The 26,706-nt window shown below is 47.6% G+C and overlaps 1 protein-coding gene across 12 annotated transcripts; it reads left to right on the top strand.

Annotated features, from left to right (window-relative positions):
* Positions 1 to 200: 200 nt before the first annotated feature.
* Positions 201 to 25,543, top strand: Kif2c (kinesin family member 2C). 12 transcript variants are annotated; one of them, XM_006238632.5, is made up of 20 exons: positions 201 to 401; positions 1,821 to 1,915; positions 4,190 to 4,291; positions 4,467 to 4,515; positions 7,347 to 7,469; positions 8,629 to 8,751; positions 10,064 to 10,164; positions 10,660 to 10,755; positions 12,479 to 12,533; positions 12,621 to 12,783; positions 15,542 to 15,632; positions 15,849 to 15,912; positions 15,990 to 16,081; positions 16,890 to 17,032; positions 17,813 to 18,017; positions 18,185 to 18,295; positions 21,089 to 21,156; positions 21,474 to 21,579; positions 21,672 to 21,776; positions 24,814 to 25,059. In XM_006238632.5, exons 1-20 carry the CDS (start codon positions 341 to 343, stop codon positions 25,027 to 25,029), a joined length of 2,169 nt encoding a protein of 722 aa, XP_006238694.1. In that variant the 5' UTR covers positions 201 to 340; the 3' UTR covers positions 25,030 to 25,059. The 12 variants fall into 12 exon arrangements, with proteins under 12 accessions (XP_006238694.1, NP_001078838.1, XP_063143213.1 ...); NM_001085369.2 differs by having other exon boundaries at positions 256 to 401; positions 8,632 to 8,751; positions 24,814 to 25,543; XM_063287143.1 differs by lacking the exons at positions 201 to 401; positions 1,821 to 1,915 and adding exons at positions 3,620 to 3,731; positions 3,859 to 4,040 and having other exon boundaries at positions 8,632 to 8,751.
* The last annotated feature ends 1,163 nt before the right edge of the window (positions 25,544 to 26,706 follow it).

Here is a 26,706-nt window from a genome sequence, read left to right as displayed (position 1 = left end):
CAGAATCACAAGGCTCTCACTGAAACATTATACATAAGTTTTCCAGTCTTACACAAAGGCAGAAATCCTATCAGGTACTAGGCTGGGCGTGGGACAGAGTCCATAAAACTTTCCCATCAGTCTCAGCGCCTGGGAGCCCACCCACTCGCCGGAAGTAGTGAGGCCTAGACTACATATCCCATAACGCTCTGCGGTGAATCGCACTGTTGACGTCGAAGGGACGCTGGCGCGCGGGATTTAAACTGCAGCGGTTTAGGCGGCGTTAACACAGCTCAGTATCTGCAGAGTCGTGGTTTCTAAACTTCTTGCATTTGCGTTACCCGTTGCTGTTTCCGAGTCCATGGAGTCGCTTCACGCACGATTGTTTCCCGGTCTCTCCATCAACATTCAACGCAGCAATGGTGAGGAGAGGGTCCTGAGGCCAAGGGGACCCAAAGAGCGATGAGACTGCCAAGATGGTTATCCGAATTCCCATACGGCATACTTTGGGACACTTTCCCTTCTTCCACACTGAGGGGATCCCTGTCACTACACTGGCAGTCGGTGTGGTGTCCCATACACAGGAAGAAAGTGCTGCCTTGGTTGTGGGTCCCTTGCCTGCTGAGTGTGGGCGGAGCATCTCTGCGGTCATTGGTGCGCCTAGCTAGATTATGGGGAATGGATGCACTTCCTTCCGAGATTTTCCTCCGAAATTGCTCTGTTTTGTTGGACCTCGGCTTCCTAGCTCCCAGACTGTGCTGGATATAGTGTCGTTGCAATATGTCAGGGGCAGGGATTCAAAGTAAACGAACAGGATTCCTGTTCTTAAGGAGATGGTAAAACAACCTGTATTTATTGAGCAACTAGCAGGTCTAATAACGGGTCATTCGTGAAATAGCCAGTCAACCATTGCCAAAAATGAATCGGGAAGCGGTTCAGCTCTTCAGTGATGTGTTCAGGAACAGCTTCTCTAAGGAATGTAGTAACTTACTTGCTCAAATGAACCTTCATTCTATTGGAGTGGTGACAAAATCTTATCCTAATGCAGTTGGGGGGCGGGGTTTAAGGACCGTTCCTTATTCATTTTCACTGTGGAATGGTCTTAAGGATGAACCCCATTAGAATTATTAGAGTTTATGTTAAATTTTTTGTTGTTGTTTTTTGAGACAGTTTTTCTGTATAGCAGAGCCCTGGCTGCCAAGGACCGGGACTTGCTTTGTAGACCAGACTGATCTTGAACTCACAAGAGATCCACCTGCTGTACTTTGCAAGTGCTAGGATTAAAGGCATGCATCACCACAGGCCTGGTTCTTCAGATTTTTTTTTTTGTCTGTTTTTTGCTTTTTATTTTTTGATTTTATCTGTTCATTGGTGTTTTGTTAGGTCCTTTGGAAGTAGAGTTACACTTTGACAACAGGGTTTCTCTTTGTAGGCCTGACCTGGAACTCACTTTGTAGACCAGGCTGTCCTCAGACTCCCAGAGCTCTTTAGGCCTCTGCCTCCCGAGTGTTGAGAGTGCCGGGGTTGGGGATTTAGCTCAGTGGTAGAGTGCTTGCCTAGCAAGGGCAAGGCTCTGGGTTCGGTCCCCAGCTCCGGGAAAAAAAAATGTATAAAGGCGAGTGCCACCGCTGCCTGGCTGTTTGTGGTTTTTTTAAAAAAAGGGGAAGTAAATTTTTCCTTCCCAGGTAAATTCTTCATTTGAAGTCTCTATGATCCTAAAGGCAAGGTGGAAATAAAACTTAAGTTCTCAAAAACAACCCAACTTTTTTAAAAAATTAAGTTCTTTAAAAAAAAATTAAGTTCTCAGACAGATAGATAACCTCTGACCTTTTCATACATAGGGTTAATTCACAGCGCCAATATAAGCACGGTGAACTTGGAGAAATCCTGTGTTTCAGTGGAATGGACCGAAGGAGGTACCACAAAGGGCAAAGAGGTAGGTCCTCTGAGAACACATGGTCCTGTGCAGGGCATCCGTGTGGAACCTATGACTCTAGCCTGATGCCGTGCTGGCCTCTCTAGTCTCAAGAAATGGTCCTCCCTGGACACCCTGGGATTTCCTTTAGTCAAGTGTTCTAAATTGAAGCAATTAGCCGTTTCTGGTTTGTCTGTGGAGAGCAAATTGCAGGGAATCTTAACCCAGGCTTTGCTCACTCTCCTAAGCTTGAGCACACACTACCTGTGTCAGTAACCCAGGAAAGGGAACGAGGTGTGGTTTTGACACGTCGAGTCTTAAAGCCGGTGGGAATTGGTGGCACAGGTGGGCAGCGTAAGAGCCGCTCCAGGGTGGGACCTGGATGGGCTGTGAGGGCTTCACTGAAGCATTATAGTAGCATGCCTCAGTCCAGAGTTCTGACTGACAGCGCTGGCCACAGGCAGAGCAGGCTCGCATCGGTGTCTGCATGGCAGCAGCATAAGGACTGGGAAGAGATGGGAGGAAGGCGTTATGAAAATGTCTCTCTGGTCTATGCATATAAAAACCCTGTTTCTCCTCCGTCTCTACCTCTGCTTTATGTGTGCTCCATCCGCCATGTTTCTGCCCTTAGGAGTCCCATTTCCTCATCTATAAAGTGAAGGTGACAATGTCTACCTCAGAATGTTGTGAAGATTTAAACACAAGTCCTGGACTGATTCTAAAAAGATAGGCCATGTGCTGAGGCCTGGGAATGTAGGTGACTAAGGTGCAGTCTCTCCTATAGTTTTAGAGGGCAACACAGGCCTGGTATGGTGGTGCATACCCTTAATCTCAGTGCTCAGGGGCCAGAGGCAGGCAGATTTTTATGTCCAGGCTACACAGTGAAAGCCTGTGTCAAAAAAAGAAAGAAAGAAAGAAAGAAAGAAAGAAAGAAAGAAAGAAAGAAAGAAAGAAAGACAGGTGTGTGTAAGTCTTGTCCTTTAAAAATATTTGTGCTTGGTGTGTGCTTGATCAACACGCCATTGATCCCAGCACTTGGGATGCAGAGGCAGGTGGATCTCTGCGAGTTCTGGCCCAGCCTGATCTACAGACTAAATACCAGGATAGTTAGAACTACATATCAAGATGAAAAAAAAAATAGCGTGCATGTGTGTGTAGGAGGGAGGAAGCCATAGATGCAGCATGCACATGTGCTTAAGAGTGTCATGTGCAAACTCCCATCATGCACATTTAAGACTGTCATGTGTGAAGTACCATGTGTGAAATATCGTAGTACACATGTGCTTGAGTATATCGTGTGTGAAGATTCCAGGACAACTTTGGGGGGGGGGTGTTTTTTAAGATTTATTTTTTTATTTGTTTGTATGAGTGCTCTTTTGCATGTATACCTGCGTGCCACAAGAAAGCATCAGATCCCATCACAGACGGTTGTGAGCCACCATGTGGTTGCTAGGAATTGAACTCAGGACCTCTGATAGAACAGTCAGTGCTCTTAACCACTGAGCCACCTCTCCAGCCCCAGAGAAGTATATTCTTAAGCTTTATCAGTTTTAAATGTAAACAAAAGCGGGATCTGTTTGGTGTCTTGTGCTGAAGAGGGACTTGAAGCCCTTACTCATGCAAAGGAAATGCTGCGGCCGAGCTACCTCCCTCAGCCCAATCTGCTGTTTCCAACCTGTGAGTTACGCTGGTGAAGTCTGAGTAGTTCCTGAAGAGTTACAGGACTCTGGTGATGTAAACACAGAATTGTGACCTCATTGTGGGTGTGAGCAGGAACTAGGAAAGGCATCAACTGGAAGATGTGACTGGGAAGAAGTCTCTGGGCCCAGTAGAAAATGTAGGTAGACTTAGGGTTAGGTAGCAACTTTCGGGAACTTACTCCTGCTTATAAGATCCTGAGGGGCCCTCCATTTTGATATCACCAGCCGGTTAGAACTTGTTTCCTCCTCCTTCGTGTCAGCCAGCAAGAAGTGCTCAGGGGGCTGTGGCCAGCGGGACGTCACTGCCCAGCAGAGCAGTAGGAGAGCCAACTGGCGTAGGTCTGCTGTGGACTTCTGTGTGCCTGCCTGTCTGCCTTCCTCTCCACCTCAGTCTCCTCACTCAGTCTCCCTTGGCTTGGAAACTGGAAACCCATTCCATCTAGATGGTAAACCATTACTAAGGAATAACTATTTTGTAGTGGTCAGTGCTTTAATGGAACTTAAGGTTGGTAAAGCCTGCATCTCGGGTGGTCTCGATCACAGCAATTCACTCAGATCAGGCAGTGCTGCTTCACCAAGCCTCATTGCCTTGCAGATTGACATTGACGATGTGGCTGCCATAAACCCAGAGCTTGTACAGCTTCTTCCCTTACGACCGAAGGACAGTCTGCCACTGCAGGAGAACGTAACCATCCCAGTAAGTGCCTGTCACCGGATTGCAGCTGCTGTCCCCGAAGAGCTACTTAGCTTGGTACCTTTTTGCTGATTTCTGTCTGAGTCTGCTTGGGGCCTTAACTTAATACACAGGCTCATGATAGGACTGTGATTACTGACAAGAGCCATATATTGTGGTGATTTGTTCTGTTTTTCAGAAGCAAAAACGCAAGTCCGTCAACTCCAAAATTCCAGGTCCAAAAGAAGGTAAATGACTGGCTGTTGTCGTGGTGTTTTTGCTGTGGGTGAGAGTCCTAGGGCTCAGAGTGGCAGCCAGAGTAGTCACATTAGGAAACAATGATTGAGCATGTGACTTCTGTCTTTTGTGCAAGCATCTTTCTCAGCAATAAGAACTCAGCCTACACCTAACCTTTGAGAGAAGTGTGCACACCTCAGGCATTTGCTTTCTGGACTAGACATTTGTCTTGCATACCAGAGTTCAGCGCTGGGGAGAGTGGGAATCAGCTGCTTTCTTTCCTCAGAACGTTGTGCCTTACGGTGAAGTTGTGAGGAAAGCATTGGTGTAGTTAGGGGGCTATTTAGAAAACCAATGGGTCTGAATACAGTGATGTGTGCTTATGATCCTCATAAAAAGCTGCGGCAGGAGGATTGAAAATTCTAGCTGCCTTGGGCTATATAAGGAGACCAGCCCCTAAAAAAATAAAGAATCTGGGTGTGGTGGTGTACACTTTAACTCTAGCACTTGAGACAGAGGCAGGAGGATCTCTGTGAGTTTGAAACCAGCAAGTTCCAGGACAACCAGAGCTACATAGTGGGGCCCTGTCGATGCTGCTGTTGCTGCTGTTGCTGTTGCTGTTGCTGCTGCTAAATACAAAATACAAATTTTAAAGGTGAAGGGCTGGAAGATAGGTCAGTAGGTAAAAGCATTGTGTGGCAAACCTGACAACCTGAGTTCAGTCTTAAATGGAGAAGAGAAAACGGTACAGAGTGTCCTCGGATCGCGCACCACATGTGCCATGTATGGAGGCCCCAGAGACATGCCTCACACACAGGCCACAGTACCCCCGCTTTTGGAAGTCAGCTCCTTCAATCCACCTCTGCCCCGGTGGTCAGACTCAGGTCAGTCAGCAGACTTATGCAGCAAATGCCCTGATGAGCTGTTGTTTTTTTTTTTTGTTTGTTTGTTTATTTATTTATTTATGATGTATGTATGTTCTAGATTCTTATTTTTTTAAAGATCTATTTATTTATTATATACACAGTTCTCTGCATACATATCTGCATGTCAGAGGAGGAACCAGATCTCACTGTAGATGGTTTGAGTCACCATGTGGTTGCTGGGAATTGAACTCAGGACCTCTGGAAAAACAGTCAGTGCTCTCAACCTCTGAGCCATCTCTCCAGCCCGATTCTTACTATTTTTAATTCTGTATTTTTTAGTATGTGCTACATATGAATGCAGGTGCCCAAGGACGCTAGAGGCATCAGAGGCTTGTAGAGCTGGAGTTAGAAGCATTGTGAGTCACTCTCTAGTCTTAACTGATGAGCCATTTCTCCAGCCCTGGTATCCAGGTTTTTTGAGAAAAGACCTCTTGTTCAGCCTGTCCTGGAACTCACTATGCAGCCCAGGCTGACTTCTCAGTTGTAGGCCTACTATCGCAGTCTTCTCTAAGTGTTAGGATTGTAAGTGTGAACACTCATTGAGCTTGACTTGGAAAACAAGATTATTTGTTTGGCTTTTCAAGATAGGGTTCCTCAGTGTAACCCTGGCTGTCCTGGAACTTCCTCTATATACCAGGGTAGCCTCAAGCTCAGAGATCCACCTGCCTCTGCCTCCCAGGTGCTAGGAGTGAAGGTTTGTATCAGTAACTTGAAGGGCTTTAGAGATGACTGTTTCTCTGTCTTGCTACAGGTATAAGAATTCAGGTATTGGGGCTAGAGAAGTGGCTCAGTGGTTAAGACCATTGACTGATCTACCGGAGGAATTAGATTCAGTTCCCAGCACCTATATGGCAACTCACAACTGTCTCTAACCCCAGTCCCAGGGGATTTGACACTCTCACACGGACCTATACAAGCAAAACACTAATGCACTTACAGTAAATTTCAGGAACGGCTTACTTATGTCTCAGTTATAACCTCTCCTTCAGATTTCTGAAAAAGCGACATAGTTGGTTCATGGGCTTCTGAAGAGCTGGCCCGTCTCAGTCCTGACAAAGCACCCCAGAAGAGTGGGAAAGCCCAGATTTTGTCGTGACAGCCCATCACAACCTGACTTCAGCTCATTCTGGCTCCTTCTGACCACGCCTGTGTCAGCTTGCTCTCTTCCTTCAACCTGTGTCTTTAAACTCTCCCTCCCTGCATTGCTCCCTCGAGCAGCTCCCTCTCCCTTCTCTTCTAGTGAGAGTTGGGCAGATCCTGGTCTGTTAAATCTTTTTCTAATTCATCACTTTGTCTGCCCCTTGATTAAGTCACCTTTTGCCAACTTTATTCTCACTGTTTGGGATTAAAGGTGTGTACTCCAGCCAGAGGGATTAAAGGTGTGTCACAACTAGAAACAGTTTTCCAGTAAACACAATAATCTCACATTCACAATGTGATCAGATGATCTTGAAACACATAAACCCTGAGCCATCTCTCCATCGCTAAAAAAATTAATCTTTAAAAAAATTTTTTTCCATCAAGACATAGAATAGGTTTTCCTCTCCGAAATGATCTTAGATTTGCTTCAATTTATTTTTTCAGCACCTCCCCCTGCACAAAAAAAAAAAAAAAAAAAAAAAGGCATCCCATACTGGGGATTGAGGGATTGAACTCATACATTCTAGATTAGCACTTGACCAGACCACTGAGCTATATTGCCAGCCCAAGACAAATGTTCTTAAGGGAGATATCTTTGCCACAGGAGCACCAAGATCTACCAAGTGCACAAATAGTTTGGGGGTAGTAGTACTTAGTCTCCCTAACGTTCCCTTTCCTGAGCTCCTTTGCGGGTGGGTGGGATCTACCCTGCCTTGGGTAGAGTCTGTGGCTTTAGAGTCTTGTCTTGTAGCACTGATTGGTCCTCTTGCTCTTAGGCCTTCGAAGTCGTTCCACTCGCATATCCACTGTCTCCGAAGTTCGAATCCCTGCTCAGGAGAATGAAATGGAGGTGGAGCTGCCTGTGTCCACAAACTCTCGCAAGCCATTTCCCATTCACAGTGAGTAGTGAGCATGCTCTCCCTTGTAGAAGCCTCAGCTCCTCATGCATTTCCCAGGGTCCCTGCATGCATAGTTCAGGGTGGGCCTTGCTGTGAAAGGCACAACCTCACAGGTCTGATTCTACAGACTTGAGCTAGGCGTAGCTTTTCAGGCCAAGCCCTTTCTAACTTCTCCAAAGCCCCAGAAACTCTGGGGCTAACAGAATTCTGTGGTTAACAGAATTTGAAGACGGGAGAGAAGAAAAAACATAGAAGATGGGTTGCTTGGGCAACTGTTAACTCTCTGGGCTCAGTGAACCAGTGACTCGTTGTCACAATTAAAATGCCAGTACTTAAGATTGCTGTGGGTTTGAGATCAGCCTGGGCTACAGAGTGAAACTGTTTCCACACATCCATCCACACTCACTCCAAGAACAACAACAAAAATTCAAATTGAAAAAAGAAAAAAACAAGCCGAAATACCACCGAAAGGTAAAATCCAGCGTACCTTACTACCCTCATACGTGGTCGTGATCCTTTCATTTAGATGAATTTAATACATAAAGCATAGTTTAGTGCCTCATAAAATCTTCATCTACGTTACACAGTCAGTTGAACAAGCACTTTAATCACAATAATTTTGGGGTTGGGGGTGTAGTTCAGTTGTTAGAATGCATGCCTGGCATACACAGAACCGTGGGTTCCATTCCTGTTGTCACATAAAATGGCACACTGGAGCTCATCTGAGAATCTAGCACTCACGAGGCAGGGTGATTACACGTTCGCCGTTCACCTCAGTTTAGTCACGGTGAGTTTGAGGTCAGCCTCGGCTATGCAATACCCTGTCCCAAAACAATTGCTTGTTGTTTTGAGAGGGTCTCTCTCTGCTTCCATTCTTTATCCTATGATAGCCTGGAACTCACCATGCGTCCTAGGCTAGCCTTGGACTTGGAGAAATCATTCTCCCTTAGCCTCCCAAGTGCTGGGATTGCAGGTAGAAGCTGCTATGATAATTAAAGTGTTTCTGGCTCAGGTGTGATCCCTGGCTGGAAAGGTGGTTGGATTTGGGGTGAGAGCAAGAGGAAAAGCCTAGGTATGGCCCTTGACACCCCCTCCCCCCAAATTAAAGGACAGCTGCTGCATGCTGCCCAATTCTCCAGTGACTCTTGTTCTCCCACAGCAGGCCACCCTAGGCCCTCCTGCTCCACAGTGACAGAATTACCGTTGTTGATGATCAGCGAGGAGGCAGAAGAGCAAGCCCACTCCACCCGAAGCACCTCTTCTGCAAACCCTGGGAATTCAGGTAGACATCCCTGTGTACTTCTGCTCTAGCCGGGGACAGGGAGTTAACACCGGGCCTGTCTGGGACTGAGTTCAAGCCCTTTTGTTACCCTGAAGGTATGTTATCCTGTGGTTATGGACTGAGTCTTCCACAAGACACAGTTTGTCAGAAGCCACATGGTGTAGGTGAGAGATATGGACTCAAAGGCCCAGAGCACTTCCCTCATGCAGCGGGGATGGCTTGGTTTTTTTGTTTGTTTGTTTTTTGTTTTTTAAATTAAGATTTATTGAGTTTAGCCAGATGTAGTGGCTCATACCTTTGATTGCAGCACTTGGGAAGCAGAGGCAGGTGGACCTCTGGATTTGAGCCCAGCCTGGTCTATGGAGGGAGTTCTAGGACAGCCGGGGCTACACAGAAAAACCTTGTCTGTAAAAAAACCAACCAAGGGCTGGAGAGATGGCTCAGCAGTTAAGAGCACTGACTGCTCTTCCAGAGGTCCTGAGTTCAATTCCCAGCAACCACATGGTGGCTCACAACCATCTGTAATGGGATCTGATACCCTTTTCTGGTGTGTCTAAAGACAGTGACAGTGTACCCACATAACATAAAATAGATAAGTCTTAAAAAAACAAAAAAACAAAAAAACAACCAAACCAACAGATTGTTGATTTTTTTTTTTAATGTGTAGGAGTGTTTTACCTGTATGCATGTCTGTGCACTGTGCATGCCTGGTGCCAGTGGAAGTCAGAGGAGGCATAGGATCTCCTCAAATGGTGTTAGAGATGGTTGTGAGCTACCGTGTGGGTGCTGGGAATCACACCTGGGTCTTCTGCACGAGCAAGTGGTCTAAATCACAGCCATCTCTCAGCCCCGCCTCATTTGTCTAGAGGAAATGACTACATGAGCAGAGAGAGCTTAGGTCAGAACCAGAGTGGGTGATTATCACTCTGACGTCACCTCCATGGACGTGGCCATCCCAAGGGCAGATCTGTGCTTCCTGCATATATTAGTTCACAGACAAATCTACAAAAAGGGTTGGGGTGTGTTGGTGAGGTGGCTGAGCAATAAAAGGTGCTTGCCACCAAGCCTGATGGCCTGAGTTCTATTTCTGGATCCCACATGGTAAAGGAGAGAACTGACTTGCACATGTACGGTGTATCTCCAGTGAGTTCTGAGATAGCCAGAGCTACACAGAGAAACTCATCTTGAAAAGTACAAGATAAAAGCAGACAGGGCCTAGAGAAGGACGGCGGCTTTTATGAAAGATCGGTGCACATGGAACAGCCCGAGGCCGACAAAGGGCTGGTAAACAAGCAACTGCTTCTCTTCTTAGTTCGGAGGAAATCATGTATTGTGAAGGAGATGGAGAAAATGAAGAACAAGCGAGAAGAGAAGAGGGCCCAGAACTCGGAGATAAGAATAAAGCGAGCTCAGGTGACTCCTGGGAAACATGGGCGAGAGCTTCTGCACAGGCACCCCTAACGGCTAAGCAGGCAACCCAGAGCTGGCCCCAGCATTCCTAAGGCTCCAGCTCTGATACACCCCGGGCATTTGACTGCTGCTTTTCAGAATTCAGAAATCAAATGCATACTCAAAAGTTACCTGAAGATGGTCAGCTGAGCCATACTTGATGCTGACTGTCCTCACAAGGTGTAATGTTTCCGCTGGGCACACCCCTGTAACCTGTGCTATCACGGTGGAATCGGTGGAAACCCATTCTGTTGCTTTGCCTCCCGAGATGGGGAAAGCAGCGCTGTCCCTGGTGCATGCCTGTGCTCCTTCCCCAACAGTCCTGCCTCAGGACTTTGTGCTTGGCTTCTCAGGCCAGACCAGGGTGAGGCTCCCTTACCTGTGCAGCTGTGGCTGCCTGGTAGCTCTGGGTCTGAGCATTCACTCAGCAGTCTGCCTTTTGTCCCTCCCGCCCCACAGGAATATGACAACAGCTTTCCAAACTGGGAATTTGCCCGGATGATTAAGGAGTTTCGGGTTACTATGGACTGTAATCCTCTCACTGTGACAGACCCTGTGAGTATGCCAGAAACTCTCCCTCTCCTCCCTGAGCAGGTAAACCACTGAAGGACGAGAGAGCACGCAGGGATCTCCATTCACTCTTGAGTGTTATCTTGCGGGGGGGGGGGGGGGGGGCTTCCTCTGTGTCTGTGTGTGTGTGTGTGTGTGTGTGTGTGTGTGTGTGTGTGTGTGTGTGTTTATGGGGATTAAATCTGGTATAACTGAGCATACAGTCTCCCATTGAGCCATAACCTTGGTGGAGTTTCCCAACACTTTTTAAAGACAGTGTCTTAGGGCTGGAGAAATGGCTCAGCAGTTAAGAGTACTTGTCTGTGCTTGATTCCCAGCACCCATTTGGTGGCTCACAATCAGCTGTAAATCCCCTTGGCTCCCTGGGCACTGCTCCCATATGATACACCGGTACAGGCCGGCACTCATACATAAATACAAAAACAAAAGGGTCTTCGGTCCCCAGCTCCGAAAAAAAGAAAAAAGAAAAAAAAAAAAAAAACAAAAGGGTCACACTAAATAGACATGCCTGGCCTAGAACTTGCTGTGTAGACTAAACTGACCTAAAACTCATGCAAATCTGCTTGCTGTCTCCCAAGTACTGGAGTTACAAGTACCTGCCACTATACCCAGTTAAAAGTGTCCTCAAATTATGTTTGTTTGCACCATCAGATTTTTGTGCTCATTCCTATATGGAAGACAGGACGACTTGCAGGACTCGGTTCTCTCTACCATGTGGGTGCCAGGGATTGAACTTGGGTCATCAGGCTTGGTGTCCTAACTGCCTGTACATTGAGCCATTCACTAGCCTTTGTTTTTTTTTTTTTTTCCTTCTTGAGATAGTGTCAAGACTGAGATTACAGATACTTGGTGTCAAATTTGGCCTTAAAAACAAAACAAAACAAAAATTCTGGGTGTCTGTGCAAATGTATGAGCATGCCATAGCACACGTGGAAATGTATGAGATGAGCATGCCATAGCACACGTGGAAATGTATGAGCATGCCATAGCACACGTGGAAATGTATGAGCATGCCATAGCACACGTGGAAAAGGTCAAGGGACAACTTTGCAGGATCCAGGTATGAAACTCGGGTCATCAAGCTTGACAGAAGGGCTTTTGCCCACTGGGCCATCTTGTCAGCTAGGGTGTTAGTTAGTTTGTTTGTTTTTTTTGGTTCTTTTTTTTTGGTTCTTTTTTTCGGAGCTGGGGACCGAACCCAGGGCCTTGCGCTTCCGAGGTAAGCGCTCTACCACTGAGCTAAATCCCCAGCCCTGTTTGTTTGTTTTTTAAAGACTAATTTATGTATGTGAATACATTGTCACTGTCTTCAGACTTACCAGAAGAGGGCATCGGATCCCATTACAGGTGGTTGTGAGGCACCATGTGGTTGCTGGGACTTGAACTCAGGACCTCTGGAAGAACAGCCCTTTTTGTTTGTTTTTAAATACTTTAGTGAGAGCATTAGTTAAGGTTTAGATGAGGCTTTCTCTGCTTTAGGATGGCTTGACTGCTAAGGACTAGGTGAGTAGCACTAAAACCTTGAAGACTGGAGGAAGAGAACCCAGGGTGTTCAGAATGACTTTCTTGTACCCTATAGTGGTTAACAAACAGGTTTCTAGTATCAGGTCTCTTTGCCCCTTGCTAGAGTCAAGAAAGAAGTTGTGGATAAACTCTGGTTTGGTACTGTTCTGACCTCCCTTGACTATCTCCCCTCCCCCTCTTGCAGATTGAAGAACACAGGATCTGTGTCTGTGTCAGGAAACGCCCACTGAATAAACAAGGTGAGCTGTTAAGTCAGAAGCAGAGGGCTGACTGAGAGGAAGGTCCCATGTTCAGGGAACATCCCCTGAAATCTTCTCCTTCTGCAGAACTGGCCAAGAAAGAAATCGATGTGATTTCTGTTCCCAGCAAGTGTCTCCTCCTGGTGCATGAACCCAAGCTGAAAGTGGACTTAACGAAGTACCTGGAGAACCAGGCTTTTTGCTTCGACTTTGCCTTTGATGAAACTGCTTCCAATGAGGTCGTCTACAGGTGAGCCCCTTTTACCATGCTTTTTCTTCCTCGTGGCCACTTTCTCCCCCGAGGCTTTCTCCATCTGACATCAGACGTTGCGCTCCTCCCTGATCTGTTGAGTTTTTTTTTTTTTTTTTTTTTTTTTTTTTTGGTTCTTTTTTTCGGAGCTGGGGACCGAACCCAGGGCCTTGCGCTTCCTAGGTAAGCGCTCTACCACTGAGCTAAATCCCCAGCCCCGATCTGTTGAGTTTTATTGGGACAGCTCTGATCAAGGAGCTCTGACCCCTATAACCACAAGGTCCAGTCTGGGGCCTGCCATGTCACCTTTGAAGGTTTAGTAGCCCTGTCTTGGATGACTCATGAGAGAAAGATGCACTCTGCACTGAGGCTTATGGGTAGGCGCCAGCAGTTCTGCTTGATGTTTTGTTGTGACGAGCTCATTCTGTAGCCCAGGCTACCCTACACCTGTCTGTGTTGCTCAGATGGTCTTGAACCATGACATTCCCGCCTCAGCCTCCCAAGTGCTGAGATTATGCCTGCCAATGGTTTATGCAGTGACCTCATTACCCACATGAGCTTAGCAGACTCAGGTGAGTTCAGACCTACTCCATCCAGTATGCAGGCCACACAGCATTTAAGCTTGTAGTTTCGGTTGTGAGCTTACCCTTTAATGGCTGGTCCATCTCAGCATTTAGTTCTTAATGAAGGTTCGGGGAGGGGGCTTGGTGTCGGGGTGTGTCTGTGTGGATGTATGAGAGAGGAGGGGTGGCCGCAGTGTGCCTTGGTGTATGTGGAAGTCAGGACAGCTTTGAGAAGTCAGCTCTCTCCTTGCACCCTGAGTGCAGAAAGCACTTTATCAGCTAAGCCTCAGCCTTAAAGGACTTGAGTTTGTCAACTATTTCCCCCCCCATCCCTCCCCCCTTCCGGAGCTGAGGACCGAACCCAGGGCCTTGTGCTTGCTAGGCAGGCGCTCTACCACTGAGCTAAATCCCAAACGCCCCAACTATTTCCTTTTTAAAGAGGTTGGTGGCACAGCCTTACCCCTCTGTGCTAGGGAAGCTGAGGTGAGAGGTCTTCAGACCTTGTGTCATAGCATCCCAGCTTAGACTTATACCTATAATCCCAGTGTTTAAAGCTGAGACAGAGGAGGGCTTTGAACTTAAGGCCAGCCTAGGCTATAGTGTGAGATCCTAACTGTGACAGACACTCTATATAGTTCACAAATGACATTTGCCCTTTTTAATATATCCTACGGGGGGTGGGGGTGTCAGAGGAGAGACTGTTTGACTTAGAGTTTGGGACATCAGCTTGTTCCTGCCAAGTCAGCTGGACATTGCCCAAACCCTTCCATTTAGCTAGTAGTTCAGATTGGTTAGTGGGATGGATCACGGTAGACCTTGAGATTCGGAATACTATACTTAGTATTAAGACTTGGAGCTCGGGGTTGGGGATTTGGCTCAGTGGTAGAGCACTTGCCTAGCAAGCGCAAGGCCCTGGGTTTGATCCCCAGCTCTGAAAAAAAGAATAGGGAAAAAAAAAAAAGACTTGGAGCTCAACAGGCGTGTGGTGGCTGGCACCTGCTTTTAATCCCAGCACTCTGGAGGCAGAGATGGTAGGTCTTCGTGAGTTAGGGGACAGCCTAGTCTACAGAGAGTTCCAGGACAGCCAGGGCTGCACAGAGAAACCCTGTCTCAAACAGAAAAACGTGGAGCTCTACAAAGACCATACTCTAGGGAGCACATTTTGCAAACAGAGTTTTCCTCCCACCTGGACTCAAGCACAGAGGGAAAATACTTCCAAAAGAGTAGCAGTGAGATAAATGGCTTCCCTGGCCTGCTGGCTGGGTCGGGGTCCCCAGGACAGGTGTTGTAAGGAGAAAACTGAATCCCACAAGTTGTCCACTGTCCTCGACGTGAGCCAAACCATGCATGCCACCAACCACATGCACACAGATAAATACATGTAATTTAAAAGTTAGAAAGAGGGGTTGGGGATTTAGCTCAGTGGTAGAGCGCTTACCTAGGAAGCGCAAGGCCCTGGGTTCGGTTCCCAGCTCCGAAAAAAAGAACCAAAAAAAAAAAAAAAAAAAAAAAAAAAGTTAGAAAGAACTGACTTGTCCGGGGCTGGAAAGATGGCTCAGTTGTTAAGAGCACCGGCTGCTCTTCCAGAGGTCCTGAGTTCAAATCTCAGCAACCACATGGTGGCTCACAACCATCTGTAATGGGATCTGATACCCTCTTCTGGTGTCTAAAAACAGCTACAGTATACTCATATAAATAAAAAAATAAAATAAATCTTTTAAAAAAAGGGGGGGAGGTTGGGGATTTAGCTCAGTGGTAGAGCGCTTGCCTAGGAAGCGCAAGGCCCTGGGTTCGGTCCCCAGCTCCGAAAAAAAAGAACTGACTTGTCTGTCCTGAACATATTCAGACTGATATTCCTTTCATTTTTTTCCCTGAACAGTAAAGTGTAAGAAGCATATTACATTTATATCTTATTAGGCTACAAATAATCTAGAGATACGTAATGGTGTATGTAAGTAATGTGCAGACATTATGCTACTTTATATAATGGACTTGACTAAGAGTCAACTTGGTGATAAAGGGTTTGCCTAGCACGTGCTAGGCCGTGGGTTCTACTCAGAAAAAAGAAAACAAAGGAAGTGATAGGGACCACAGCTGTGTGCTGAGTATCAGTGGGGGTTCCCGGAACCAACACCTCTTGAGTCTAAGGGGTAGCTACACAAATGCACTTCCCTCTACTCCATCTTTCTTCCTAGGTTCACAGCAAGGCCACTGGTACAGACGATTTTTGAAGGGGGGAAAGCAACGTGCTTTGCCTATGGGCAGACAGGCAGTGGAAAGACACACGTGAGTATTCCAGTCTGGCAGGGAAAGCCTTCTGTCTGTGCAGTAGTAAGCTCCTGAGAAGGAAGACAGATGCCCAGTCACTAGCATTTGCCATGCCAGACGCAGGAAAGGGCTCTATTTAGCAGGTCCAGTCTCCTGGCTCTGGTGTGGGCCACTATCTCGAGGGAGAGCCACTGTGCTCTGCTGGGCTGTGTCACGTGCTATTTCCCTTTGCAGACAATGGGTGGAGACCTGTCTGGTAAAAGTCAGAATGCATCTAAAGGGATCTACGCAATGGCTTGTGAGTAAACTGTTTGGTCATGTTGGGATTGGGCATGGACAGCAAGCTGCTTACCTTAGGGAGGGTCTTTCTTCCAGCCCGGGATGTCTTCCTTCTGAAGAATCAGCCTCGCTACCGGAGCTTAAACCTGGAAGTTTATGTGACGTTCTTCGAGATCTACAATGGGAAGGTAAACTGACTAAAACCTTAAAGATGGCTAGAAATTACTGAAGCCAGACATCCTCTTAGCTGTAGGCCTTCAGGGCTATTCTGCCTGGCATGTGGACCTGTCCTCTGAAGGTAGGGGGACAGCCAAGCTCATTAAGGAGAACAGAAGTCCTCTGGCAGGCTCTCTCTGAAGTGGGAGGTCTGCCTTGTATGTAAGCAGTCCTCCCTTGACCACCACCTTTCTTTATGCCCTCCTTCCCCATCCTGTGTATTCTCATGTCCGTGCCTCCCCCCTTTCTGTACCGCCCCCATCTTCTGCACTCTTGTAGAACTGCCTTTTGTAGATAGAGCAAGACCTCAATAATAAAAATAGCTAATGTAATTAATGGGATATTATGTGCTTAGCACTCTGTTCTAGTCTTTCCCTTTTTTCTTTTTAGTTTTGGTTTTGGTTTTTCGAGACAGGGTCTCTCTGTGCTGTCCTGGAACTCACTCTGTAGACCAGGCTGGCCTCAACTCAGAGATCCACCTGCCTCTGCCTCCTGAGTGCTGGGATTAAAGGTGTGCACACCACCATTTGGCTGACTGCTGTTCTAGTTTTTGGATTTGTTTGTTTGTTTTGTTTTTAGTAGTCTCGACTTTATAGACAACAGGCTAGAGTGGTTTAGTGCCTTGCTCATTGGTACAGCTGCTTGGTAGTGGTGCTGCCGTGAGTCCCGGGAATGAGCGACTTCCTACTGCTCTGTTACCTGTCAGTAAATGCTCTGTGGGAAGGTCAGGCGGGTGCCCCGCCCCTGTGGACCTCAGCTTATGCTCTCTGCCTGGCACAGGTATTTGATCTGCTCAACAAGAAGGCCAAGTTACGTGTGCTGGAGGACAGCAAGCAGCAGGTGCAGGTTGTGGGGCTGCAGGAGTACCTGGTTACCTGTGCCGATGATGTCATCAAGATGATCAACATGGGCAGCGCCTGCAGGTCAGCGTTCTGGCAAGGGGAGGGAACTACGTGTAATTCCTGGTCAGGTAATAAAGCCTCAGATGCAGAAACAGGTATGAGAGCAGGGGGAAGCCATCTCTTTCTACAGTTGTACTCACCACAGCAGCTGTGAGGGCCTCTACCTTAGGGAGAGATAATCTGTCCTCAGTAGGGCAGATAATCCCGGAAGGTCTCAAGGACAAACTTAGAGCAGCTTAAGTCTAACAAAGGCAGGCTTTACTGACGACATTCCTTCCTTGTTTTCCCTTGTGGAAGAAATTAGCAGCCCTGAGTGTGTTCTGGGCTGGAAGTAATGAGACCATGGCACTTCATGTGAAGGCAGGGACATGCTGACCCGTGCAGAGGGGCACCAGGCAGTTGCCAGGCTCAGACCTTTTCCTCCCGGTGCTGGGGATTAAACCCAGAGCCTTGCTGTGCATGCGAGGCAGGTGAGCTGTTAGAGCTCTGTCCACACAAGAGCCTCAAGTTTGCACAGGTGACTACCCCGTGCGGCAGAGCCAGCCCCTCTTCATCTTCATGAACCTGAGGTCTGCAAAGAGACTCAGGGACTGATTTGACTGCCTGGAAAATACTCGGTTAAGAGCTGCTTAACTGTCTGGGAGGGCAAAGTAGAGGTTAGAGAGAAGGAAGACACAGGACTTCTTAGGACCCTTCCCTTACCATAGGTTTCACTGCTGGGCCCTGGGACAGTGTAGGCCCTGGGGGCTAGTGATCCCGGGACTTTATAACCTTTCTGTTTGCCTTTCCCTCCTTTAATAGGACTTCGGGACAAACATTTGCCAACTCCAATTCCTCCCGCTCCCACGCCTGCTTCCAGATTCTTCTTCGAGCTAAAGGGAGATTACACGGCAAATTCTCTTTGGTGGATCTGGCAGGGAATGAACGAGGAGCCGACACGTCTAGTGCTGACCGACAGACTCGCATGGAGGGTGCAGAAATTAACAAGTCTCTCCTGGCTCTGAAGGTAGCAGGCCTGAGCTAGTGGGGCCTGGAAGGCTGTTGGGAAATGAGATAGTAGGCCGCATAGGAAGTGAAAAGAGGCTTCCAGTTTTCAATTTTGTTTTTGTGTGTGTGTGTGTGTGTGTGTGTGTGTGTGTGTGTGTGTGTGTGTGTGTGTTTGCTGCCCCACAGGAATGCATCCGGGCGCTGGGACAGAACAAGGCTCATACCCCATTCCGTGAGAGCAAGCTGACTCAGGTGCTGAGGGACTCCTTCATTGGGGAGAACTCGAGGACATGCATGGTGAGTGGGGTGGCTTTGCGGTGGGGTTGCAGAAGACCCAGAGCTGCTTTCTAGATGCTGGCTTGTGTGTGGGCAGGGTGCCCTGGCACTCAGGCTCTTGACCGACTGGCCTTCACACCCTGCAGCCTCCGTGTTGCCTATGGGCAAGGAGTAAAGAATTCGCTCTCTTTGTGTAGGTGTAGCTCTTGGTTTGAGGACAGCCATTGCTCCCTTACCTGGAAAAGGGGTTCTGGAATTCAGGAAGTGAACCTTAGTGATGCAGAAGGAAGTCCTCCCTTTTCCACAGCTTCCCTCTGGGTCTGTGGCTCCTGCCATATAATCTCATATCCCAAGCCTCAAGTAACTGCTTCATTTCCTTTTTTTAAAAGATTTATTATTTAATGTATGTGAATACACTGTCATTCTCTTCAGACACCAGAAGAGGGCATCGGATCCCATTACAGATGGTTGTGAGTCACCATGTGATTGTTGAAAATTGAACTCAGATCCTCGGAAGGGGAAGTCAGTGCTCTTAACTGCTGAGCCATCTCTCCAGTCCCCTCTCTTTGGTGGTTTTTTTTTTTTCTTTTCTTTTTTTTCTGAGCTGGGGACCGAACCCAGGGCCTTGAGTTGCTAGGCAAGCGCTCTACCACTGAGCTAAATCCCCAACCCCTTCTCTTTGGTTTTTAAAGATTTTTTTCTGTGTACCCGTGGATGTTTGGAACTCACTCTGTAAACCAGGCTGGCCTTAAACTCAGAGATCCACCTGCCTCTGCCTCCCAAGTGCTAGGATTAAAGTTGGGAGCCACCCCTGCCTGGCCTCCCTTCCTGCTGGATCTTCAAGTCCCACTAAGTGAGATCTGCCACTATCCAGAGCACACCTCTACTCTCCCCTAAGAATAGGGCCTTTTCATGAATAGACGTCTTTATCTCTATTAGTATTAGTGTTAATTAATACTAATTATTAGTGTGCTAATTAATCAGTACTACTAGTCCCTCTTTCTTCCTCTCTGTCAGTGTAGAAGATTGAACCAGAGTTCAAAGGCCTAGCCAAGTGTTTTACCCCTGAGCCTTCTAAGCTGTAAACCCTTCTCTCTGAGGCATCACCTCATGGACTGGGTAGCCTGAGCAGAGTCACTGAGTTTTGAGATGTGACTTTGATAGAGGAAATTAAAGAAGCAGAAGATAATTAGGAGTACCTTTAAAAACAGAAAACACGGGGTTGGGGATTTAGCTCAGTGGTAGAGCGCTTGCCTAGGAAGCGCAAGGCCCTGGGTTCGGTCCCCAGCTCCGAAAAAAAAGAAAGAAAACAAAAAAAAAAAAAAACAAAAAAACAGAAAACACAGCCAGGCTTGGTGGCCCACCTGCAGCTGTGGTCACTAGGCAGGCTGAAGATGGAGTATCATTCTGAGCTATACAGGGAACCTTTCGTTTTGTCTGTGAAATACAACAGGCTAGCCTCAACTTCACAGTGATCCTGAGTACAAGGATTATACGTATGGTGTACTACACCATTTGGGAGCCTGTTTTCTTTATTGGGGAGTAGAGTTTGAGACAGGGTCTCTCTTTGTAGTCTGACTGTCCTAAACCCTGCTGTATAGACCAGGCTGGCCTCACAGAGATCCACCTGTTCTGCCTCCCAAGTGCTGGGGATTAAAGGCATGCGTCACCACCATACCTGGCAGCCTTTTTTTCTTTTTCCTTTTTAAATATTTTTTTAACTTAGGGCTGGAGAGATGGCTCAGTGGTTAAGAGCACTGACTGCTCTTCCAGAGGTCCTGAGTTCAATTCCCAGCAACCACATGGTGGCTCACAACCATCTGTAATGGGATCCGATGCCCTCTTCTGGTGTGTCTGAAGACAGCAACAATGTACTTACATAAAATAAATGGATCTTTAAAAATACATATTTTTAAGATGTATGTGTATGAATATTGCGCTTGTGTACCTGTGTACACCATAGATGTGCCTGGTGTTCTCAGAGTTCGGGGGGTGGGGGTGGCTGATCTTTAGAATTAGAGTTATCATGGTTGTGAACGACCATATGTGTGCTGGAAATTGAACTCAGGTTCTTAGCAAGAACAGGTGTTCTTAAACCACCAAGCTATCTCTCTAGTCCTTTTCTTTCTCCCAGACTGCGTCTTGCTACATGTAGCTCTGGCTAGTCTGGAACTCATTACATAGACCAGGTTGGCCTCAAGTACACAGAGACCTGCCTACCTCTACCTCCCAAGTGCTGGGATTAAAGGGTATGTGTCATTGTGCCTGATGTAAGTGGTGCATATGACATATGCCATGGTAATCATGTGAGAATCAGAAGACGATTCACAGGACTCTGCTCTCCATCCTTGGTGTAGGTCCTGGGTCAAGTTTAGCCTTTTACTTGCTAAGCCATTTTACCAACCCCCGGAGCCAGTTTTATCATTTTTATTTTTGTCTTTATTTTTTTAAGCTTTATTTATTTATTTATGTGAGTACACTGTAGCTGTCTTCAGACACACCAGAAGAGTATGGCGTCGGATCCCATTACGCATGGTTATGAGCCACCAACCATGGAGTGGTAGGAGTTGAACTCAGGGCCTCTGGAAGAGCAGCCGGTGTTCTTAGCCACTGGGCCGTCTCTCCAGCCCTGGAGCCAGTTTTCAGTGTTGCCCGGTTTACATGCCCGGGAACAAGTTGCCTAGCAGAGCACAATGTTCTTCACCTTGTCAGCCTCGCCTTGGGCGATGCTCCTGTACCTTCTCCAGGGGCAGGCTGTCCTCTGCCCTCTGTTTCTCACTCTCAGCCTCTAACCACTCATTCCTCTTTTCTCAGATCGCCATGATCTCACCGGGGATAAGCTCCTGTGAATACACTTTAAACACACTGAGATACGCAGACAGGTATGAGGGCCTACATCCAGGCGGGACGGACAGGGAGTGGCAGTGATGAGACAGGCAGCACCCAGGGACCACTGGATGTCCTCCATAAACAGTAAATCTGACCTGTGGAGGTCAGCTGCATGCTAGGTCTGTCCCAGTCCCTGTCGGTCAATTGTATGCTAAGGCTTTTCCCATGTCGGCTTCAGCCTCTCCTTGGCTGAAGACTAGCTGCTGCTCACCCTGTGGATCCCTAAGACTTGTCGTCTTGAGTGATGGTATACTCCTGTAGTGGGTGCCCAGGGTGCTGCTGGGAACTCAAGCCCTTCTTATTTCCTCAGAGTCAAGGAGCTGAGCCCCCACAGCGGGCCCAGTGGAGAACAGGCAGTCCAGATGGAGACAGAGGAGATGGACGCCAGCTCTCATGGGGCCTCTCTGACAGGCAATGTAGGTGGGAGGGTGCGATGCGGTGTGGCCAGAGATGGCCTGGGCCGCAGTCTTACACTCTTATCTCCCTCTTTGGCCTTCTGTTCTCCAAGGAAGAGGAGGAGCTGTCCTCCCAGATGTCCAGCTTTAATGAAGCCATGACTCAGATCAGGGAGCTGGAAGAGAGGGCCATGGAAGAGCTCAGAGAGATCATACAGGTATGAACTGTCCCCAGTCAAGGACGGATTGGCAGGCCACTCACAGCGCAGAGCTCAGCTCTAGCCCTGGAACATGATCTGGGCTTTTCCTGTGACTCTTTGTTGGGGTGGGACAGGGCAGTCCTCTATACCCAGCTCTCAGCCTCCAGCAGCTCTTCCAGGATAATGACTACTTCAACTGGGACACAGGCTGTCCTGTGGCACGGTGCTGCTGACTAGGGGTGCAGAGGGTCCTTCATAAGGCACTTGTCATTCAGTAAATGTTCCAGCTCTGTAGTGACACATGGTCCTACAACACCTCACTCTTGGTGAGCTTATTCCCTGCTGAAAGGCATTTAGTCTCACCGAGTCTCGGTTTCCTTTCTCTAAGCGGGGCAAGACATAGTGTGGTCTTTGGGGACTGCATGCTAGGCTTCTTTTTTTAATTAACTTGAGTATTTCTTATATACATTTCTAGTGTTATTCTCTTTCCCGGTTTCCGGGCAAACATCCCCCTCCCCCCTCCCCTTCTTAATGGGCATTCCCCTCCCCATCCTCCCCCCCTTGCCGCCCTCCCCCCAACAATCTAGTTCACTGGGGGTTCAGTCTTAGCAGGACCCAGGGCTTCCCTTTCCACTGGTGCATGCTAGGCTTCTACAGCTACGGCACAGAACCAGCATCACTCAGAACTGAGTTAAATGGGAGGGGAGGTGCTCCTTTGTTCTTGTTTTGTTCTGTTCTGTATTTTTTCTTTGTTTTTATTTTTTGAGATGGGGTTTCTCTGTGTAACAGCCCTGGCTCTGCCTCCCAAGTGCTAGTAATAAAGGCATGTACTCCCACGTCCAGCCAGGGGAGATGCTGTGGGGGAAATAGGAAGCACCCCCTGACAGTGGCAGACGGGGAAGCAGGAAGAACCTGGGGCACTAAATAAATACTAGACAGTATTGTGAAGACTGCAGTCACCCCTCCTCCCCTGTGGCTTCCAGGACTCTGCAGTAAAATACATGGCCCTTTCAGGATTCATGAGTTACTATGGTCAAAGTCAAAGCTGTGAACAGACAGCACAGGGAGATAGATAAAGGGCAGGGTCAGTGGGCTAAAGGGCCTTACATTCGGCTCATGCCAAAGGCTTAGATTTTGTTATGCATCGAGTGAGGCCTCCAGCAAAGTGGCGGTGTGATCAAAGCAGGTTGGTGTCTGGTTTTTATTTTTAATGTGTTTGAATGTTGTTGCCTGCATGTATTTATGTGTGTCATTTTTATGCCTAATACCCAAGGAGGTCAGATTAAAGTGTTGGACCTTCTAGAACTGGTTATGTGCTGCCACGTGTGTACTGGAAATTGTCCTCTACAAGAACAAGTTCTCTTAACCACCAAGCTATCTCTCTAGCCCCTGGTTTTGTTTATGAGACAATTTCTACATTAACCTCAAACCCTCAGTCCTCTTGCTTCTGCTTCCCAAGTACTGGGATTCAGGTGTATGTCACCATGCCCAGCTCATGTCAGAGGAGAGGAAGATGAGGAGGGACCCAGAGAATAGCTGGCTTGCATCTATAATCACAGCATCTGAGAGGCTGAAGCAGGAAAGTTGGGAAGAGTTGGAGCCCAGACTCAGCTACAAAATAAGATCTTGCCTCAAAACAAAAATAGGGCCAATAGGCCTAGGTGGTTTGTCTGCCTAGAGTACATAGGATGCTCATCAGGTGGGCATTGCCTAAGGCTGGTACTCGGGTCCAAGGCCATTCTCTGATACATTCTGGGCTACATGAAACTCTGTCACAAGGAAAAGAAGGAAGAAAGATGTCACCCTAATATCTGACATTTTTGATTTTGTTTGTTTTGTTCTTTTCAAGACGGGGTTTCTCTGTGTAGCCTTGGCTATTGTGGAACTCCTTCTGTAGACCAGGCTAACCTGTAACTCAGAGGTGCTGGGATCAAAGGCACAGCCACTGCTCAGCCCAGTTTCTGGCTCTTTTTTTTTTTTTTTTTTTTAAAGATTTATTTATTATATATGTACACTGTCACTGACTTCAGACATACCAGAAGAGGGCATCAGATTTCATTACAGATGGTTGTGAGCCACCATGTGGTTGCTGGGAATTGAACTCAGGACCTCTGGAAGAGTAGTCAGTGCTCTTTTTTTCCGGAGCTGGGGACCGAACCCAGGGCCTTGCGTTCGCTAGGCAAGCGCTCTACCACTGAGCTAAATCCCCAACCCCCAGTTTCTGACTCTTAAGAATAGGATCAGTGCCAAGCAACCAGAGCTTCCAGGGACTAAGCCACTACCTAAAGACTATACATGGACTGACCGTGGACTCTGACCTCATAGGTAGCAATGAATATCCTAGTAAGAGCACCAGTGGAAGGGGAAGCCCTGGGTCCTGCTAAGACTGGTTCAGTGAACTAGATTGTTGGGGGGAGGGCGGCAATGGGGGGAGGATGGGGAGGGGAACACCCATAAAGAAGGGGAGGGGGAGGGATTAGGGGAATGTTCGCCCGGAAACCGGGAAAGGGAATAACACTCGAAATGTATTTAAGAAATACTCAAGTTAATAAAAAAAAAAAAAAAAAAAATTAGGATCAGTGATGTTACTCGCTGACATAGGGACAGATTTGGGGTAGGAAGATGCTAAGGATTTCCTTTTGTTTGCTTTTGTTATTACCGTTGTTTTCAGCCAGGGTCTCTTGAAGCCTAGGCTGTCCTTGAGCTCCTGAAATTTTTTCTTTTTAATTTCTTGTTTGGGTAGGTGGGTATGTGTGCATGTGTGGGAGGCAAAGGCAGCTTGCAGTCAGTTCTCTTTGGGGATTGAATTCAGGTTGTCTCTCCAGCACTACCTCCTGAATTCCTGATCCTCCAGCCTGAGTGCTGAGATTACAGACATACACCACTTCCTCACTGGGCCCAGGCTGAGGACTTCCTGAGGAAAGGGATTCAGGAGGCAGAGTGCAGGCGTGGCCTCCTGCGAACATGTCTGCATTGCAGGTGACTGAGCTCTGTTTAGGACTTTCTGGAGTGCTGGGGTGAGTTTATGCTGACTGGGTTCTCCCTGTTGTTGCAGCAAGGACCAAGCTGGCTTGAGCTCTCTGAGATGACGGATCAGCCAGACTATGACTTGGAGACCTTCGTGAACAAGGCAGAATCTGCCCTGACACAGCAGGCTAAGCAGGCTAAGCACTTCTCAGCCCTTCAAGAAGTCATCAAGGCCCTACGCCTGGCCATGCAACTGGAAGAACAGGCTAGCAAACAAATAAACAGCAAGAAACGGCACCAATGATGACTTCAAATAAAGATCTGTTTGGTATCACACTAGCCTCTTCCCCTCCCCAGAAAACTTCGGGCACCTCTGGCTTTGGTTAGGGCCTGAGTGGACAGGTTTTGGTAAATGTCAAGTACAGGGCGTCAAGCCCTGGAAAGCTTGGGGAGAGGCCATGTTCTTTTCCTCAGTTTGGATCAGGAAGAAGGAACTTTAATGACTGTGCTTCCTCTCCTCCCTGTCAGGAGTGCTGTTTGATAGTTTCCTGGTACAGCATCCAGCTGCTGGTAGAGAAGCTTCGAGATGCAGGCTCTGGCAGAGAAGCAGTGCTTGTCCGGCTCCTGCTGCCTCTGGCTGCCAGCATCAATCACCTTTAGTCTGAGCGCTCTCGTGTTTTATACTTTCAGAAAAAAGGTTTTGAGACCTCTTTGTTTTTGTTTTTGAAGCCTAAGAAAATCTCTAGTTCTTGCTTTTTATGTATTTATATGTTGCACCTAACAATAAAGAAAAAAAAAACATTTTGTGTGATTATCAGAAGACTGTAGTGTGTCCTGAGCCTTCTGAGTCCAAGGTCAGTGCTACCACCTTGGGCTCTGATTCTGATTTTTTGGTTGTTTGGTTGGTTTTTTGTTTCTTCCCTAAGAAACCAAGTCTACACTGTGATTTCAACAACACAGTAGAGTTGCAGCCTTTGCCTTGTCTCCATAGATGTGTACTGTGCTCTGGTCTCTGGGGCCAAGACCTGGAAGTGAGTGGGGCTGGAGTGACATTGCCTCCTGCTCTTTAGCCCTAGCCACAAAGCAGCAAGGATTTAACATGCTAAGCAGGCTTAGTCTGCTCAGGACAGGTTGAAGAACTGGTGACACTGACAAGAAAGCACTTGACTTCCCAGAGAGAAAGGCATCTGAAGGGAACACCACTATTGTAGTGTTTGCTGGGTGGACTGAGGAACCAAGCTTAAAGGCATGGGTGGAAAAAAAAAAAAAGGCATGGGTGTTTGGGTACAAGAGACTTAGATGTCAGAATGAATTCAGCAAGTCAGTGCCAAGGTGTTTCTAAAGATTTTAATGGACCATGTGTTCAGATTGGGTAAAACAGTGACTAAGGCCACAAACCAAGGGGTGAAAGGCTTTGCCTCTCCTCTGAAGGGATGTGAAGTTTACACCTAGGGCAGACAGGCCTGGCCTAAACCTTCCTAAAATTCTCCATCTAGTTTCTACGTGATACGCAGAAGTTACTTCTTCCCACAGACCATTCCCATGGATGCTAGATCTCCCAGCCATACCAGTGAGCTTCCCATAAGGTCTGGGTCCTGTAGTTTCTGAGCCTGCTTCTGCATGGCACCCATCTTGCAGAAGTTGCTGGACAGCTGCTGTAGTTACGATCTGTGATGTTCTACAGACCTATCTCTTGTACATGACCTTCCGCCTCCTGGACCAAGAGCTTGCAATCCAGCCCGGGGGCACTGGTGGTGATTCTGACTTGCGTGTGGCGGATTAGTGTTTCCCTCTTCACCACTGAAGGGCTCCAGCTTTGAGGGATGCTGTGGTACATCCCAAGTTCAGAGTGACCCAGAAAAGCTGGGTGTGGTAGCTGTCCTGTAGTTCTGCAAGTCAGAAAGGCTGACACAGGAGGATTACCAGGAGTTCAAGGCTAGCCTGGGCTACTGTGAGTTCTTGGCCAGCATATAAGAGGTAT

The sequence above is a fragment of the Rattus norvegicus genome, chromosome 5 (genome assembly GCF_036323735.1).
Source record: "Rattus norvegicus strain BN/NHsdMcwi chromosome 5, GRCr8, whole genome shotgun sequence".
NCBI classification, from domain to species: Eukaryota; Metazoa; Chordata; class Mammalia; order Rodentia; family Muridae; genus Rattus; species Rattus norvegicus.
Note: the sequence above shows the minus strand (reverse complement) of the source record. Positions and strands in the feature narration are given on the sequence as shown.

Excerpts from the sequence above, each read along its gene's own strand:
- Kif2c (XM_006238632.5), top strand. The coding sequence starts at position 341 with ATGGAGTCGCTTCACGCACGATTGTTTCCCGGTCTCTCCATCAACATT. Across the intron at positions 8,752-10,063 it reads TGCAAACCCTGGGAATTCAG|TTCGGAGGAAATCATGTATT; the intron begins GTAGACATCCCT and ends TTCTCTTCTTAG. Across the intron at positions 15,913-15,989 it reads AGGGATCTACGCAATGGCTT|CCCGGGATGTCTTCCTTCTG; the intron begins GTGAGTAAACTG and ends TCTTTCTTCCAG.